Source organism: Dermacentor andersoni, chromosome 5, assembly GCF_023375885.2.
Source record: "Dermacentor andersoni chromosome 5, qqDerAnde1_hic_scaffold, whole genome shotgun sequence".
NCBI classification, from domain to species: domain Eukaryota; kingdom Metazoa; phylum Arthropoda; class Arachnida; order Ixodida; family Ixodidae; genus Dermacentor; species Dermacentor andersoni.
In genome coordinates, this window is record NC_092818.1 from 93544335 (window position 1) to 93560451 (window position 16117).

General features: G+C 43.1%; 1 protein-coding gene across 1 annotated transcript in view; it reads left to right on the forward strand.

Moving 5' to 3' along the window:
- Positions 1-9751, forward strand: part of LOC126530880 (uncharacterized) — a 97121-nt gene extending 87370 nt beyond the window's left edge. Inside the window, exon 12 of the mRNA XM_050178198.3 lies at positions 1289-9751. Coding sequence (XP_050034155.1) covers positions 1289-1592 — 304 coding nt within the window. The 3' untranslated portion in view covers positions 1593-9751. The remainder of the gene's footprint in view (positions 1-1288) is intronic.
- Positions 9752-16117: the final 6366 nt, after the last annotated feature.

Below are 16117 nucleotides of genomic sequence, written 5' to 3' on the forward strand. Positions count from 1 at the left end.
TCTATCGTAATCATGTGATTGTTATTCATTCATAATAATGCTGCCATTGTTGTATTGTCGTCATCATGCTCACTTGGTCATGTCATTATCATCATTCCCGCTTCTTCATCTGGTTTTGTCCTACCGTCGTAGTCATACTATCAGTGTCACTCCAGCTTTGTAATCCGATTCTCATCATACCATTGTCGTTGTACAGGTTTCATGATGCAGTCATCGTCATTCCGTTGTGATCATACATTCGTCGTCATCCCATTGTCCTCGTGCTGTTGTCATGCCATCATTGTCATGCCTTCGTTGTCTTACCGTCATCAGGATGCCGTTGCAGTCTGTAATCATCATTGTGACTTTGACATCCTACTCTCGTCATGCCATTGTCATCATAGCATTGTCATGTAATCACTGTCACGCTGTCATTTCACCCTCATCATCACTTCAGTATTGTCATCCCAGTTCGTCATTCTATTGTAATCATGCTGTTATTCAATTGTGATTATTTTGCGATTTTTATGCCATCACTGTAATTTCACCGTAGTCACTGTTACGCTGTCGTGCGTCCTTTATCATGCCATTGTTATCATATCGCCTTGCTCGTGTCATCACCATCATTCCTGCTCTTTCATTGAGTTGTCTTCATACCGACATTGTCATGCAGTTGTTGTCATCTCATTGCTATCATGTTGTCATGTTGTTGTTGTTATTCCAGTGCTATAATTTAGGAATCTACATCTCATAGTCGTCATGCAATTATCGTTATATGCCTTTGTCATTCGATTAATATAATTCCTTTGCCATTTCATTGTCACTGCATCGGCATCATACAGTGATCATCTTGCCTTCATGCTGATGGGCGACCTTGGCAAGCAAGTGCCATAGCAAAGTAGTACGATATTGAAATATGTGGCACATAGCCGAAACAACAAAACTCTAAAAATTACTATTACACGTGTTTAATAAACGTCACATCAGGAATATGATCTGTCACTACATCCATCGAATGCTATTCATATTAACCTCGACAGTCATCGCGAAATGAGTTCTGCCGTAATTTCTTTTTAACAGAGAAGCTGCTGGACGAATTGGCACATGCTCGTGAATAAGAAAAGAAACAAGCACGAAAAAACAATTAAAAATATGGAGACAAAGAAGACAGCAGAATGAATGCTCACTTACTACTTTTTTATTCCGGAAAACGCATAATGATATACGACTGCTTCAGTTACAAGCTGCCTATGTTATGAACTGCCTCAGTGCATTAACTTGAGGGATATGCAATGCCTTTCTGCCGCAGGCTTCCCGGGCGACCAGTGGTGCACTTTGGCAGCGTGGCCTCGGGTCTGGGCAGCGTGGTGCGGGATGATAGCCGACGGCACGCACTGGCTGAGGAGTACGGCGTGCGAGCGTTCGACACCGGCTTCGACACTGTCGTCGAGTCCATTTTTGGCAACCGCAAGGACCACTATGCCTTCATCCGTGGTATCGCCGACTACAAGGATGGCAGCAAGGGCCGCGAGTGGCAGCCATGTGCTGCGCTCGCTGCAGCCGCCTTCATGAAGGCCGTTGTCTGTGCCCTTGATCCCGCTGAAGAGGACTGAGTGTTGTCCTCGCCATGTTGCATATCCTTCATTTTTAGTTGCTCTGATTGCATTCTCACATTGCAACTGTTTTGTGACATTAAGTGAGCCAACTTGCCACTTTGCACTTTCCATTTCAACATTTCAGAGAGCCCTTATAGGGAAGTACTTGGAAGGAAGCTAATTTGAGCTGTCTCCACAATTTAAAATTTCATTGAAATTCATTGTTACATGGGTATCTTAGAGTGATACATTAGTTATTTGTGAATGGGCAAAGTACAACATGTAGTAGTTATCTTCATCAGTTGTTGACAGTCCCACCAGTAAAAGGATTGAGCAGTTACTGTCAGGCATTGAACTCACTCGCATTAAACTTCCTTTGTAGAATAAAATTTCATTGCACTCTAACATTTAAAATGTTACAGCCTAGTGCATAGTAGTACACTTTATACCAAACACGATTTGACCTTTTCTTAAATATTTCCTATAGAGCGTGCCCCTAGAATGTATGGCATACGTTGAGAAGGGGAGGCGTGGAACACCCTATGGTACTTGTGCAAAATCTTACCAGTGTTCAGCATCAAATGCAGGGCTATACATGCCACTATCCCAACCTATGGGTCGCACTCATTTCTGCACCTTCAGGGTGCATGATTCACACAGAGTAAACATATATTCTTTATGAATATGCCATCATGCACCTGTCCCTATTCCTTGCGCTGGTGCTCTTCTATGCCGTTTTGTTTGCTGCCCGTCAATGGATGATAACACGCAGAACTTCACAACTTGTACTCCGGCCATACAGCTCAAGTGCCCTCATTAAAATGTGGATTGGACACTAGAAAAAGGGAGTAAACTGACACCCACTTGCTGAGAACAAGAATGGGATTGCTGCACATTCAAACAGACTCCTTGCAGTATACAAGAGCGGCCACCAGCCTCTTAATACAGTGTCAGCACTTGAGCTCCATGGAGATGAAGCCTTCTTGTGAAGTTTTATATGTTGGCAACATATGGTGAGAGCACTAACAGCTAGCAGGCTCCATTCCATAACATAGTATATAACAGATAGAATACAGTGGTGGACTAGTGTGTAGAAGTAAAGGGAACTAGCCTCTGTTGATCATCTAAACCAGAGATACCTATCCATGTTGAATGCCACATGTAGCTGCCAAGGCAGTTCTGCACCTTCCACTGTTATAACAGCTTCTAGTTTAACTATACACAATGTTATTGAGAAAGTGAAGGTTTCTTTTCCATGCTGCAGAACGGGTGGAAAGTGAAAAGGATGAACTCACTGAAGCACTGAGTGCCAGAGCCCAGAGTTGTTTGTAGTCATTGTTTCCATATGAATAAGACACGCAGGGATGTACTAAATTGTTCTCTAACAATGCCCTAGATCACCAATCACTGATAGTACTTGGACCACAAGCATTTGCTGCCATCCTGCCTTCATGATCTAAACATTCATGTTGTTGCACAGTATTGTTGTTGAACAAATTTTAGAACAAGACATCATGTTTGTCTCTGTAACCTAAATGTGTTCGCTTCTGTTAACAAGCCATTACAGCGATCCTTTTTGTCTATTTACAGCAGTCATTGCCACTGCTTACAGCATAAGCTATTGTTGAATGGAAATGTAATTTGTTCATTGAAAAATGAAGTAAGGCCTTTGACCTTTTCTGTACAGGTCAGGTACAACATCAAGCACTAACAATATTTCTTTTGTAATTTTAATACTTTACCATGCAAGTTCATGGTCACCACAGGACGCTCCAGCACTGGCATGTACTTTACTGATTTGTCACAAAATGGTTGCAGTGTATGAATGCACCCCTGTGAATAATGCGCCAAAACAGACTCAACCTAGGGAAAAGGAAAGTCATTTGAAGAACTGAAGTGTCTCTGAGATATGTTTTATTTCTGAATTCTATTCATTTTGCATGGGACCTGTTTCGAGATAGGCAGGATGCCAAGTGGACAGGTGCTAGTCTGCTACGCATCTGCATGATTATTGTCGAATGTGCTACTTGCATGCTCCTTTTGTGTGTTTGTTGGATCTCTGTTTATGAAGCTTCAAGCCAAATAATGCTCTTTGTGGGCTGAGCCTGAAGGTCACCATGGCAGATGGAACATGCAGAGTTAATGCATAGTTAAAGCAAACTACAGTTCACTTGGGCTTACGCCACAGAATTGGTCTGGGTTTGTATTTGCCAAGTTTTACCTGTCGTGTCATCACTGTGCAAAAAGGAGGCTTGCAGGGTCTTTCCTTCTTTTTTCAGTCGAACCTTAGTATAACGAAGTTGCCTATGGCATGAAAGTATGTTCATTATATAGACTATGTTTATTATAAGTGTATTGTCGTCATATGCTAATATCAGTGATAAAAAATACAGATTTGCTTCATTATATTCAATAATTTGTTAGGTCTGTGTTCGTTATATCGTGGTTGGACTACCTACATTTCTGGAGATATTGTTCCTTTCCAGCAGTTAGTGAAATGGGTTATCATTATCATTTCTTACATGAGTGCCAGGAACTCTGGACAAAAGTGAGTGACAAGTGACTCATATGCTGTAGGAAATTATGGTGCAGCTGGTGTCTGATACAACAGGAGGCGAGCTATTATAGGAGAATGTTGATGCAACATCAGCCAGTTATTATCAGGTTAATAAAAACTGCTTGAAGTGAAGTAAGTAAGTGATTACCATATTTAGTACTCGATTCCAATCTGCTCCTTTTTTCCCCCCCTAGAAGATGACATATGCATTAGATTCAGGTATGAAACCGAAACTGTAATGTTGACAACCTATCATCATTGATGGGAAAATATTCTATAACTCAGTCCAATCCACAAGTTGTTTTTCGGGGCTGTCATGAACCCTGTCAAACTCGGTCATGTTGTCAAATTTGCCATCTTAGCATGGAAGCTTGGGCGCCACACAGAGCTGTTGCAAGTCAGCGCTGTGTGCGTTTCGCTCTCTCATGTCTATCTTTTTTGCGCTGTGTCGTATTTTTTTTTTTTTTTGCTATCTTAATTACCATCTCTGATTGGTTCAATGAGCAGCTATATATGCCTTCTCAGATTGGCTCACAGCACCAACATGGTGGAATTCAACAACATAGTGGAATTGACGGTTTCTAGAATATCACCTCACTATAGGAGCTGCAGTAGTTTTTTGCCTGCTCCACGAGTTAGGCTGCCATAGTCTACGATGCACTTAAGAAATTAAGTTTCAGAAAGGCTCTTGATGACAGCACCAAAGATGCTGGCGCTCTGGGGCTGTTGATAGTGGTGAGCAGGCATGCGACAGTGACATTGAGTGATGTGCATTCTGCTTTAGCTCCGATGCAAAAACATTTTTTTTTGTCCAAGTGAGAGCATATCACCATTAATCTCTCTTTTGTCGTGAAAACTGGTGAGTGAAATACCAAAGGCATTGTATTTATTATTTCCTCAAACATCAAAATCAGGGTGCACAGTAAAACTGATAGCACATTAGAACTGAGTAAATACGGTAATCAGAAAGTTAATCTAATTCTTGCCTGACCTCAGCAGTCACTGCACTTTCAAGTGGTGCTTCTCACTTAACACTGCACTAGGCATAAGAAGATTAAATTCAATACATTGCCCTCTTGATGTTGTTAATCTATAGCGAAACCAATGTGTACCATACACAGCGTCTTCATATAAGCATATAGTAGCTGGATACTTATGTACAGGCTAGCGAGTGAACAGCACCGAGTTATGCTGCAAGAGTGAAGAGCGAAGAACAAAGTTACACCATTGATCTTGTTGTACTTGTGGAGCGATTATATGGCTTTTACCTGGCACACAACCAGGACAGGTGATGTGGGATGCATTCTTGTATGCTGTAGCTTCTGTGTAAGACTCTTAATCAAACTCTCTTGTTTAACCAGCAGTTTAGTTTGCCATTGACATCAGTTTGCTCTGTCATCACATTTAGAAAACAGCACCATGTGAGATTTCTACAGTTGCAGTAGCTGTCTTTCTAGCATTGACATCTCGGCCATAGGAACAGCGAAAGTCTGTCTTTGTCTCTATGTACAAATTGCCGTGGCTGCACTTTTGATGTTCACAGAAGTTAACATATTTTAAACCCATAAGGAGGAGCGTTGGTACAGGAGTGTAGACTTAAACAGACGGTGACATTTTGTATTTTTCTTCATTGTACTGTGTGCTACCACTGTCTCCTGTAGCAAATGTCTTGCTTGAACGGCATTCTGCCTGTTTTATTTCAAGTGGAACTGGTTTGTGGTTGTCAAGGTATCCTATTCAGAAGGTTATGTTCCCATGTATCACAGAAGAGGTAGCTGTTATGCAGAGACCAGACTCTAAGGCTATATTTTAATACAGGCTTAAAGGGGCATTAAGGAGAAACTCCAAATCAATTTGAGAGAAAATAAAAAGCGGGACTTCTCCTTGAAATTTGCACACGTACAAACCACAGCATTGGTGAGTGCAACAGATTTCGCTGCATACCAACCTCTTCAAAATGGGAGAAGTGCTCAGAAGCTGCCAGACTTTGTCATCACTTACTTTTGAATGCAGTATAATCCTTCTGTATTTGGAAATGTCAACTCGCCCCAAGCAGGCGAGGTCAAATCCCCCATCACTGTAAGGAACTTATAGTCGATGACAACCTAATAATACAATAGATAATACACCGCCATCCAACTGAAGGAAAATGTGTACAGATATGCCAGCCAATTACGTTCGCTCGTTTCCTTGATAGAAAGGTCGAGGCAAACTTCTTTCAATATCGGCATCACTTGAGTACTATGTTTTGGAGTGCAGAGGCACAGCGAGCAGGTGCCTTTTGGCTCTGTGGGCGAAGCTTGTACTGAATTATTGAACGGTCACCGACTATCGTAAATGAATTTCAAGGTTGCATTGCCATCTTTTTATGTGGCATCCTTTGAGGCTTATCAAGCTGTTCTCACAATAGGACGGTAATTCTAAAAGTATATTCCAGCAAAATGTAGCTTAACTTGTTGTTTCTCAATAGTGTGTCTTTAAGGTACTTTAGTCAAGCTGCACTGCGTTTTCTCTGTGATTGTAGCCAATGTAGTTGTCACAAGAAATGCAAATTAGTGTTCCACAGTGAAAACAATCTTTACAGCTTGGTTGCAATCGCACTGCGAGTATAGTGTCCCTCTAAACGTGCTTTCCTTTTGCTGTGCGTGGTGTGCTCAATATACGTACACACACTTCAGTCCTTCAGCAAGAGGAAAGAGAATGTGCAGTCCTGCATCTCGACTGCCGACATGTGTCAAAACACCAGAACCTGGTTTTCTTATTCTGAATGCTGACAAAGAAAGAAGTTTACACAAGGTTGCAGTGCAAAGATAACTCATTTCACTGCCTCTCACTAGCATTTCTGGGCGCCAGCAGGATGTCGAAGGCAACATTCACACTTGTGACTGACAAAGATCCTGCAACTGACCGCAACTGGCAATCAAGGAGTCACTCGCAGCAACCAATGTTTAGACTGGCGAGTGCAACCTGCCCGCCACCACACTGAAATGTGTCACGATTAATGTTGTTCACATGCGTTTGCGCCACCATAAATAAGCGTCATTGTATACTGATGTCCTGGCTTTGCTCAGACTGCTGATTGTTTCAGCAAGCTTTGTGGTCCCAGTTGCAGGAGCTGCAAAATGAGCAGTGAACGAATGACCTAAAAGGGTCACTTTTTCACCAAAGCAGCCATCACTTTGCTCATGTGGTGGTCATGTGATCATTTGGTCATGTGAGCTCTGTGACTCACAAGTGTGAATGCCACCTACAACAGACAGGCGTTGCTGTAAGAGGAACTGCCAAGAGGTGTTCTGCCACATTCCTGTTGGCAAAAAAACGTGTGGGATTTATTCGCTAGCATGAAATGTCTTTGTTTCTTGTATCACACAAACGATCTGCTGTGTGAATGATGCCAGATTGGTAGCACACCGATGCATCATGCATGGTATCCCGGGCGACTCATATTTTGTTTTACTGTGATGTGTTAGAGCAATGCATCAGTATGCATTAGCTGTAGTCTAACTGAGATTGGTGGCACTCTTGCAATATGTAAATACAACTGGTCTCACTGTGCCAAACGAAAATGTGTTGATTACAAGATTGTATACATGTGTGTTAAAACATATGCTTTAGATGTGTGGCAGGCTGACGTCCGCTAATTCCTGAACAATGATGAGTTCACGATGGTGTTTGCCCGTGCTATTTTTACATAAATGCTTTTGCAGTGATGCAGCAACCGGCAGCTGCTTGGGCAAGCACTTTTACTGATTGTGCAACCTTCCAAATGCTTATGTGCAGCTGAGACATGCGAAGCATGCTTGATACAGCATTGTATGGCAGGCATAAAATACAGAAACAGTGGTGCTTTGAGGAGAAGGTGGACAGCCATTGCTTGAATGGTGCTCATATCAGGAAACATGAGCTCCAACATGAGAAATAACACTGCGCTCGAACTTTGGTTTAATCATATGGAAAGCAATATGTCTTCATAGTCGGCTAACCTGAAAAGATGATCACCTTTCTATACTCTGCATTTATTGGTATTCATAAATTTTAATCTGGATAGTATATGCTTTTTATTCAAAGTCGATGAAAGGTAATATACACGCAGTATTTCTTTTCTATAGAGAAGACTAAGAAGCTAAGCTGCAGGGTTATGAAGCATGTTTAGGAAAGAAGTTTGCACTCAGGCATGACTTGTGTTTTGGAAATACGTCACCGCTGTGACCAGAAGGCCCAACTTGCCACTAGAATATTCTTGAGACATTAAAAGGAGGTCAAACTTGTTTGCATAGAGGAACTGAATATGACTATTGCTTTCTTGTATATTTTAAGGCACATTAATTATCCTAATGTCTAGAAATTGTGCCATAGTGCAGGCTCTTATATGTCCTGCAAACTGTCACCGTCTGGAGCAAGAGTGGATAACTTTAAGCTCCCCTGACAGCATACACCATGACTCAGTTTTACAAAGGCAAACTGAAAACATTTGGCAACTGACACATTCTTTGTTCAGTTTTGTGTTGAGAATTTCTTTTTATTCTTGTTGCCTCTGCAGGCTTTCTTTTGTAGTGTTAGATGTGAATGTAATGCCGCTGGAAGATATCATGCTCTATCTTGTGGTCTGTAGAGGTCAGAAACTTGGCTTAATGCCATAATGGTGGTTGAGTTTCTGTGCAGGACCCTGCCTTGAAAATCTTAATTTTGGAGAGTGCTATTCTGCTGCAAACATTGTTTTTGTTCCGTCTTTGAGAACTTGAATCGTGTTTCCAGTGCCGTTTATGTTGACTTTAAGGAAGACTAGAATGACAGATGTTTACGTTGTGCATTGTGTCATCAATGTGCTTAGTCAAGGCAGAAAGAACTTTTGGTTGTCTTCATGCTGTAAACAGAAAGGGTGTGTGAAGCATTCCTTAGATGTTCGGAGGGCATCCTTGTCAGGGCACGAAGGTGTCCAGAATGCATCTCAAGCGAGCCACCGTATGACTTTTCAAGGACATGATAGGATTGTTGTAGGAAACATGCCTGGACTATCCACACAAATGTCTCACACAAGGACGTTGCTGTGACATTGTTTTACATAGTCTGCAAAGAAGTTTCCATAGCAGACCTTCACTGCTGTTTTGAGACTGCTCACTTAGCTTTGTTGTAGGCATTGGAAAATGTACTGCAGTTGCTGGAAAAGGTAGCATACTCTCTAAGGATGCCCAGAACAAACATCATATAGGCTTGATTGACAGCGTCATCTTCTCACCCGGGAAACGTTGAAACAGAAGGAAGAGGGCTTAATTGCTGTTTTTAATGCTCATCTGCTCGTTAAGCCGAGAAACAGAGTATACATATAGATATATATATTTCATCGCTACAGTGTATAGAATGTGCTGGCATGTGTGTCGGAGCTGGTGCACCTTGTTTGTTTCAGGAATGCATGGTTTTACTTTGTGTGTGCTCTACGAACAAAGTGACATGACCATTTGATTTTATTTTTCTAAAAGTTGCTTGTTTCAGTCGGGCTTTGCCGTGAATACACAGCCCAGGTGACACTGCGTGTGTCACAGTTTTGTTTGCCTTCTCCTCCTCCTGTACCACAAGTGCTCCCTTAGAGAGAAAATAAAGACGTTAATATATTCCCCGCGCAGACAGACAAGACTCGTGTCTGTTCCTCAATGCATTGTGCCCCGCCAGGCACATGTAACCACTTGAATTGTGTGTTTGTGTTAAAGGGACACCAACAAAAGTTGACCTATAGTCAGTGACAAGTCAAGAATGCAAGAGATGCTCCTCCCAAAAAGGTTGGCGTGTCTGCCATTCATCCCTGTGCACTTTAAGAAACAGTTTCCTTATATATGCCATTGACGTGAGGAAGAGGATCCCTAGCTGTTCAGCAACAATGAACACATTGTGGTCATCCGCCGAATGCAGCAAAGAAGACGGCTCACCGCACGTGCGGGTCATTTGAAAGTAGTATCAGTATTGCACTGACTTTGTGCAGGAAATAACTCCTCGCCGAGGGAGGGAAGGGAGCCTTCTCTCCCTTTAATGTGTGGGTACGCACCACTGCCGAGATGTACCAGGACACGCTGAATGGATCAAATGATCCCTTTACAGACCTGTCAATCATACCTAGTGCTCAAAAACGTCCTCAAGCAGGGACAGTGTTTTTCTTGTCAAGGAAGCATCTGAGGAAAGCGAAGGCCAGGAGATGGATACATCTGATAAGAAGTGAGAAGGGGACTATAACATTAGTTGACGCATGTGTACAAGTTCCCATTAAGGTACTCTTCCCTATAATATAGCAGGTTACACATGTACAGAATACTAGATAGGCCACTCTTACCCACGTGCTCTTACTGCAACTGGACATCTTGGCAATTATAGAAAGGCAGAAGTGTAACATGCAATGCGACGCCAGCCTAAATTTTCTGAACCAGCTCGCCCTGGCATACTGAATTTGGCAGATGAGCTCATGGCTACTTCACTGTTTGGCAATACAGAATCAAGCTGGCAAGTTTCGGAACTTTAGCTGCACAGAAACGGCCAAAGTGAAAGATGTTATAATGAGAGCAGACATAGCTGCCAGCCTACTAGTTAAAGGAACAGGGACAGAGATTAGAGCCAGTGAGTTCTCGTGGACGTTGAAGAGACATGAACACTAAAGACCTCCATTCCTAAGCACTGTAATGACCATAACAGACTCCCACAATGTTACCATGGACAGGTTATGCTGATATACTAAAGGCTATGCTACACCAGAGATAGTATAATATATAGGAAAAATGAAGTTGCATGCTGGCTACTGGGTGGGAGTTTGCCACCTTATCTGCTGCAGCACCGTATGCTCATCATAAATGTTCTTTATTATGACCTCCTACACTGACAAAGACAAGTCCCCTTGTTGAAACGTTAGCTCTAGCTAACTTCTTCTTGGGCGAGTTGGTGTTTACTTAAAATGATGCTCTTTAGTGCAACACCTCGAAAAAAAGAACACAGTGAGTGGCAATTCCTTTCACCTCTCGCTGTTTTCTTTTTTTCGAGTGTTTGCCCTAAAAAGCAGCATGTTATGTTGGCTCTAGCGACACTCTTCGTTCGAAATACATTTTCGATTATACTGCCTTTTTTTTTCATAACATCTCAGTGGTGTTGCATGGTACGATTATCGAATGCAGAATTCTGCAGTGAACTTCTTTTTTGATCTCTGCACACGGAGGGGGACAACAGGGGTTTGGCTTCAGCTTTGCCTGTCACACCCTCAATCACCTTCTCATAGCCCTGCAATCCTGGGACATGATAAGACACACATGCAATGATGGTGAAGACTTGGCACATGTAATATGTATATGCAAACATTTATTATATTAAGGAATTATTTAACGAGCCCATTGAACATTCGCCAAGATGCATGCCTTGCACGTTCTTGAACCCTGACAGAACACTGCTGCTGCTTTAATTCAGCGCAACAAAGGCGATTTTGACTTTTTTTAAAGAGATGCATGGTTTAATCAACAATATTTACTCTGTGTGCGTATTGTTTCTGCTAGAGTGTTTGTTTGTTTCCCCCTTTTTTTTTCTTCAATGAATGTGTGTTTGCAGTTATGTTTGCTTTCAGTTTACAGATTTTTTTTTTTCATTTATTTTTTCATCTATCATTAATCATCTGGGGTAGCATGTGCCAGGTATTTTCTAGGCTAACATTTCTAGCTCTCATTGCGATATGTCTCTCTAGTCACCTCTCCTGCCCCTCTCCAGGCCCAGTGCAGCCAGGAAAGCAAACTGTACCGTGCCTTTCTTAACAATGTACACCCATGAGCAAAAGTATACGGACCAGGGATTGCGCAATAAAACTGATTTTCTCCTCTGTCTCTGAGCATAACTTGAAATTAAAGACTGCAGCTCAAACTTGCCGTTATGAATATTCTAGTGCACTCATCAGTTTCCGTTTATGCCTGTTAACTACGAATAAGTTCTGTTCTTTCGGCGACCCTGTGGTCCGTATACTTTTGCTTGCGGGTGTGCATGCAGTTCTGCCGTATTCCGATTTTTCTGCAGGCGCTGCGTAGTTGTTTGCAGCACTGTACCTGTATCGTTTAACTATCACTGCGGCTTGTTATATTTCACCGTAAAAAATCATTGGACACCAGCGTTCCCCAGCGTTCTCTAGTGTTTCTGTATTGGGGAGCAGATGCAGGGATGCGAGCACATCCTTATGTGACACTCTGAATGCGCAACCTCGGAGGACATTTATGATGTACACTACTTGACGCAGAATAAGGAACGCTCAGTCAGTCAGTTGCAGAGAATGGGCCTGTGGATTAAAAAGAAAGAAAGAAAGACAACCAGTTGCACGCATATAGCATACTGTTAGGGATCCGTCAGCCTATTTCGTCAAACTTGAGTGCAGTATTAGGCTGGTTCTGCTGCGCATGCACGGCATATTATTATTATCAAGTTGGCTGTGCTTTGTTCATATATTCTTGTCCTTTTCTCGAATAAACTAGAGCCAGAGTGTGCACAGGTCAATAAGAGTTAACTGAAAGGAAGCTGCATTCCCTGGTATGTGTGAAATGTGGTCTGTTCATTAGGTATGCCGCATTTTTTGTGTGGCAAGTAGCTTTAGACGTAATCCGGCATGTGATTACGGTCCTGAAATGTATAATGTGCAAGGGTAGCGGCCTCAAGCAGATATGACTGAAAATCGTCTTTGGTTTTTGGTCGGATGTGTGAAACCAAAAGGTGCTCAAACTACTTAAAAAAGCAGGTTTGACGTTCCAATTGTTGGGAACAAAACCTTTTGTGCGGCACTTCACGGTTGAATTGCACTAATAGTAGGGAGTATGTACACATTCGCATATAGGGTTTCTTTGAGTATTGTGTACTTACTGCACAATATTTTTTCTATAAGTTTACCAGCAACACAGCGAAGCTGTGTCTGTTTACAAACAATTTCCTTTCATCCCTCATGCAGACAGCAACCGTTATCAATTAGTATGCATCATGGATAAATTGTCCAGTGCTAGGCATGGCTGACATATGCTCCATGCTCTCAAACTCGCATTTTCAGTGGGGCTTACGTTCAAGTTTAAAGCATGTAAAAAAAGTTTATGCTGGCTGATTATTATATTAATCTAAAATGTTGTGTGCTGTGGAGGGAATGGAGGGCAGGCATTTCGTTCTTCGATTTGTCACCATAACTTCAGCGCCACTACCAAGTATGACGTTACGGATGTGTGTTCTTGTGTACTTGAGCTGCTCTTTTTTTTATGCAGGAAATGTTCCCAAAAGTTACCACGCTGTAATGTAACGTGGAAGTTCCTAATGCAGGGGATCGACTCCGGACATTTTACAAGGCCCCGAAAAGGAACCGTGCCTCTTCCAGAAACAATGCGGAGAAAACCTCCTGGCTGCGATCTCTAATTCAGACCACTCTCTTCCGCAGGGCACAAGTCCTTTTAACCAAGGCAAGAGCAGGGTACGCCATGACAGACATTGCCTTATAGAAGTTGCGATGGCAACACAATGAACCTGACCGCCCTCAATCACCTCCACAAGTGAAACGGCAATGCAGTGCACAGTTGAAGTAACTTCAAATGTTCATCATCTCATCCGGTAATACGAAGGACTCTAGACATTCAGGCAAAAGTAATGGCCCAAGGAAGGGTGATGTTGTTTGAGGACTGGAGCGCCAACCATGGGCTAACACCAAAGAGACACTTGACTCACTATGGAGCTTCACGTGTGAAGCTTCCATAGTGAGGCACATAACTTCCCTTCCGTTACCCACTGTCCCAAATATGCCGTAAGCCATGTTCTAAATATTGTTGCTATAGCAATTATATGGACACTCCAGGTGCATTTCTGTCGTCGCCGTGGTGTGCCGCATAAAGTCCAAGGGCGATAACGTCGCCGCGCGCCGTATGCTGTATGTGCGAGTGAAACAGTGCAAGGGTGAGCCGACGATAGCGGCTCACTGGCGCGCGCGAGAGAGGAAGGCGGGGAGGAAGCGTGCGTCCGTCGCCCGCAAGGCAATGAGGGAAGGGGGGAGGGCGTTCTACTCCGGCGGCTGCTGTGTATGGCGCGGCCACGCCGGCTCTATCTTGAAAGCGATCTGCGATGGGGACAGAGTGGCCCAGTGCTGATAGCTTCGTGTGCACTGTGTTTTCGTTTCTGAGTTCGCGTTGAAACGAGACAGCGCGAAGGTCAATTCGCTCGCTGCTGCTGCCGCGCTTCCTTGCTCCAGCGTTTTCACGGCTATCTTCCGCGGTCATCGAGTGAGATGCGCGCATGTTTGCACGTGCGCGCGTGACACCATGCTTGTTAATTTAGTTAGTAATTGAATGTTTACAAGTTTATACTGCAGATAAGAGTACTAACCTTACTTCGTATAGCTGTCTACTAATTTGCTATCGCAATCGACGCTTCGCCTTTCGGGCGAAACTGCAACTTTTTTTATTCTTTATCTGTTGCAATGTAACCTTCTATAAAGTATTTGCAATGCAGTGTAGACCATCTTCACCGATAAAATATTAACTATAGGCCCGAGTTGAAGCCCTCAAAGCCGCTGATGACGTCACGGAGATTTGGTGCGATAACTCGACGGCGGTGTCACCACCCGTCCTCCACTCTTCCGTCTTTTTTTTTTTTTGCCATTGTGCAAACGATTTATTAGTACTGCATGCTCATATACGAACGCCAAATAGAAACACCAAGTCAGTTTAGATCAATAAGATGTTCCTTCATAATTTGGCGGCAAGAGGGTTTTTACTATAGAGGGGAAGCGATTTCTTTATTTTTTGTTGTTGTTTCGCGCCAAAACTACAGCGCCGGTGCGTAGTTATGACGTCATCAATATCGGAGCATACTGATCCGCATACCTTTATTTAGGCCGTTGTGGTGAAGTAAAAGCTCTTGACGCTTGATATGTGTTCAGTGTTACAATATTTTAGAGTCCACTTTTACCGATAAACCATAAACTATATCCTAGCAAACGCCGTCGGAATCAGTGACGTCATGGCGAGCTGTGGCGGGAACACATGCGTCGTTGCCACCCGCGCTTTGTGTCATTTCCGTCTTGCCAAGCCTTCTCTCAAGCATTAGGAGTTCCTTTTTCGTTATTGCAAAAGGGTAATTTACTAATCGAGCCCAAAAAATGTGTTTTTTCTCACTTAAGTACCCCTTGAACTCAATCAATAACCCCTCTTAAGCCCTCTTTAATGTCCTTGTGATGCTCACTCCCATGAAGCGCGCATATTCGCCTTTGTGCGCGTTTAGAAAAAAGTTTATTTCAACAAAATACAAAATGCTTTTTTTTTTTTTCTTCGTGTATAGCGAGTGGGACGAATCAAGCGAGACCCGTCCGCCACAGCGTTGTCGAGCCTCTTACCTCTCTTTCCGCGACAGCTCGTTAGCCGGCTTCCTCAATTCACACGAGAGATGCTCAAGGCCCTTGGCGCACTGTCTGACGGGATCGGCTCGGTAGGGCACTGCCCGGCCTTGTAGTTTCTATATCAGGTGCGACCTCCGCGGCCATCTTGTGAGCACGTCCGTTTCCCACGCCTCGCTTTCCCTAGTAGTTAACGCGAGCTGCGCGATACGGTACAAGCAACTTAGTAGCCCTCGCAGACGCAGCTAAATTTTCCTGCCCACTTTGCCCCGATATTGAAACGAAGCTCCTAATCGACATTTAAACAACGAATACCGCAGTAGCGTATGCGAGCTGCAACATATCCCTTGATGGTGCATATGTTTATAGATCGCGCGTGTTCGATTGAACTGTCGCGTTGTGCGCGTTGTGCCTTCTTCATTTCGCTGCTTAGAGCAAGGACATTTAACGGCCTGGAGCGCCAATTTAGGTGCCCCTCCTTAATGCAGTGTGGGTCCAGGGCAAGGTCATTCTTTTTTTTCAAACACGTGCGCCCAATAATATTTATTTATTTATTTATTTACTTGTTTGTTTGTTTGTTTGTTTGTTTGTTTGTTTGTTTGTTTGTTTGTTTGTTATACCGTAATG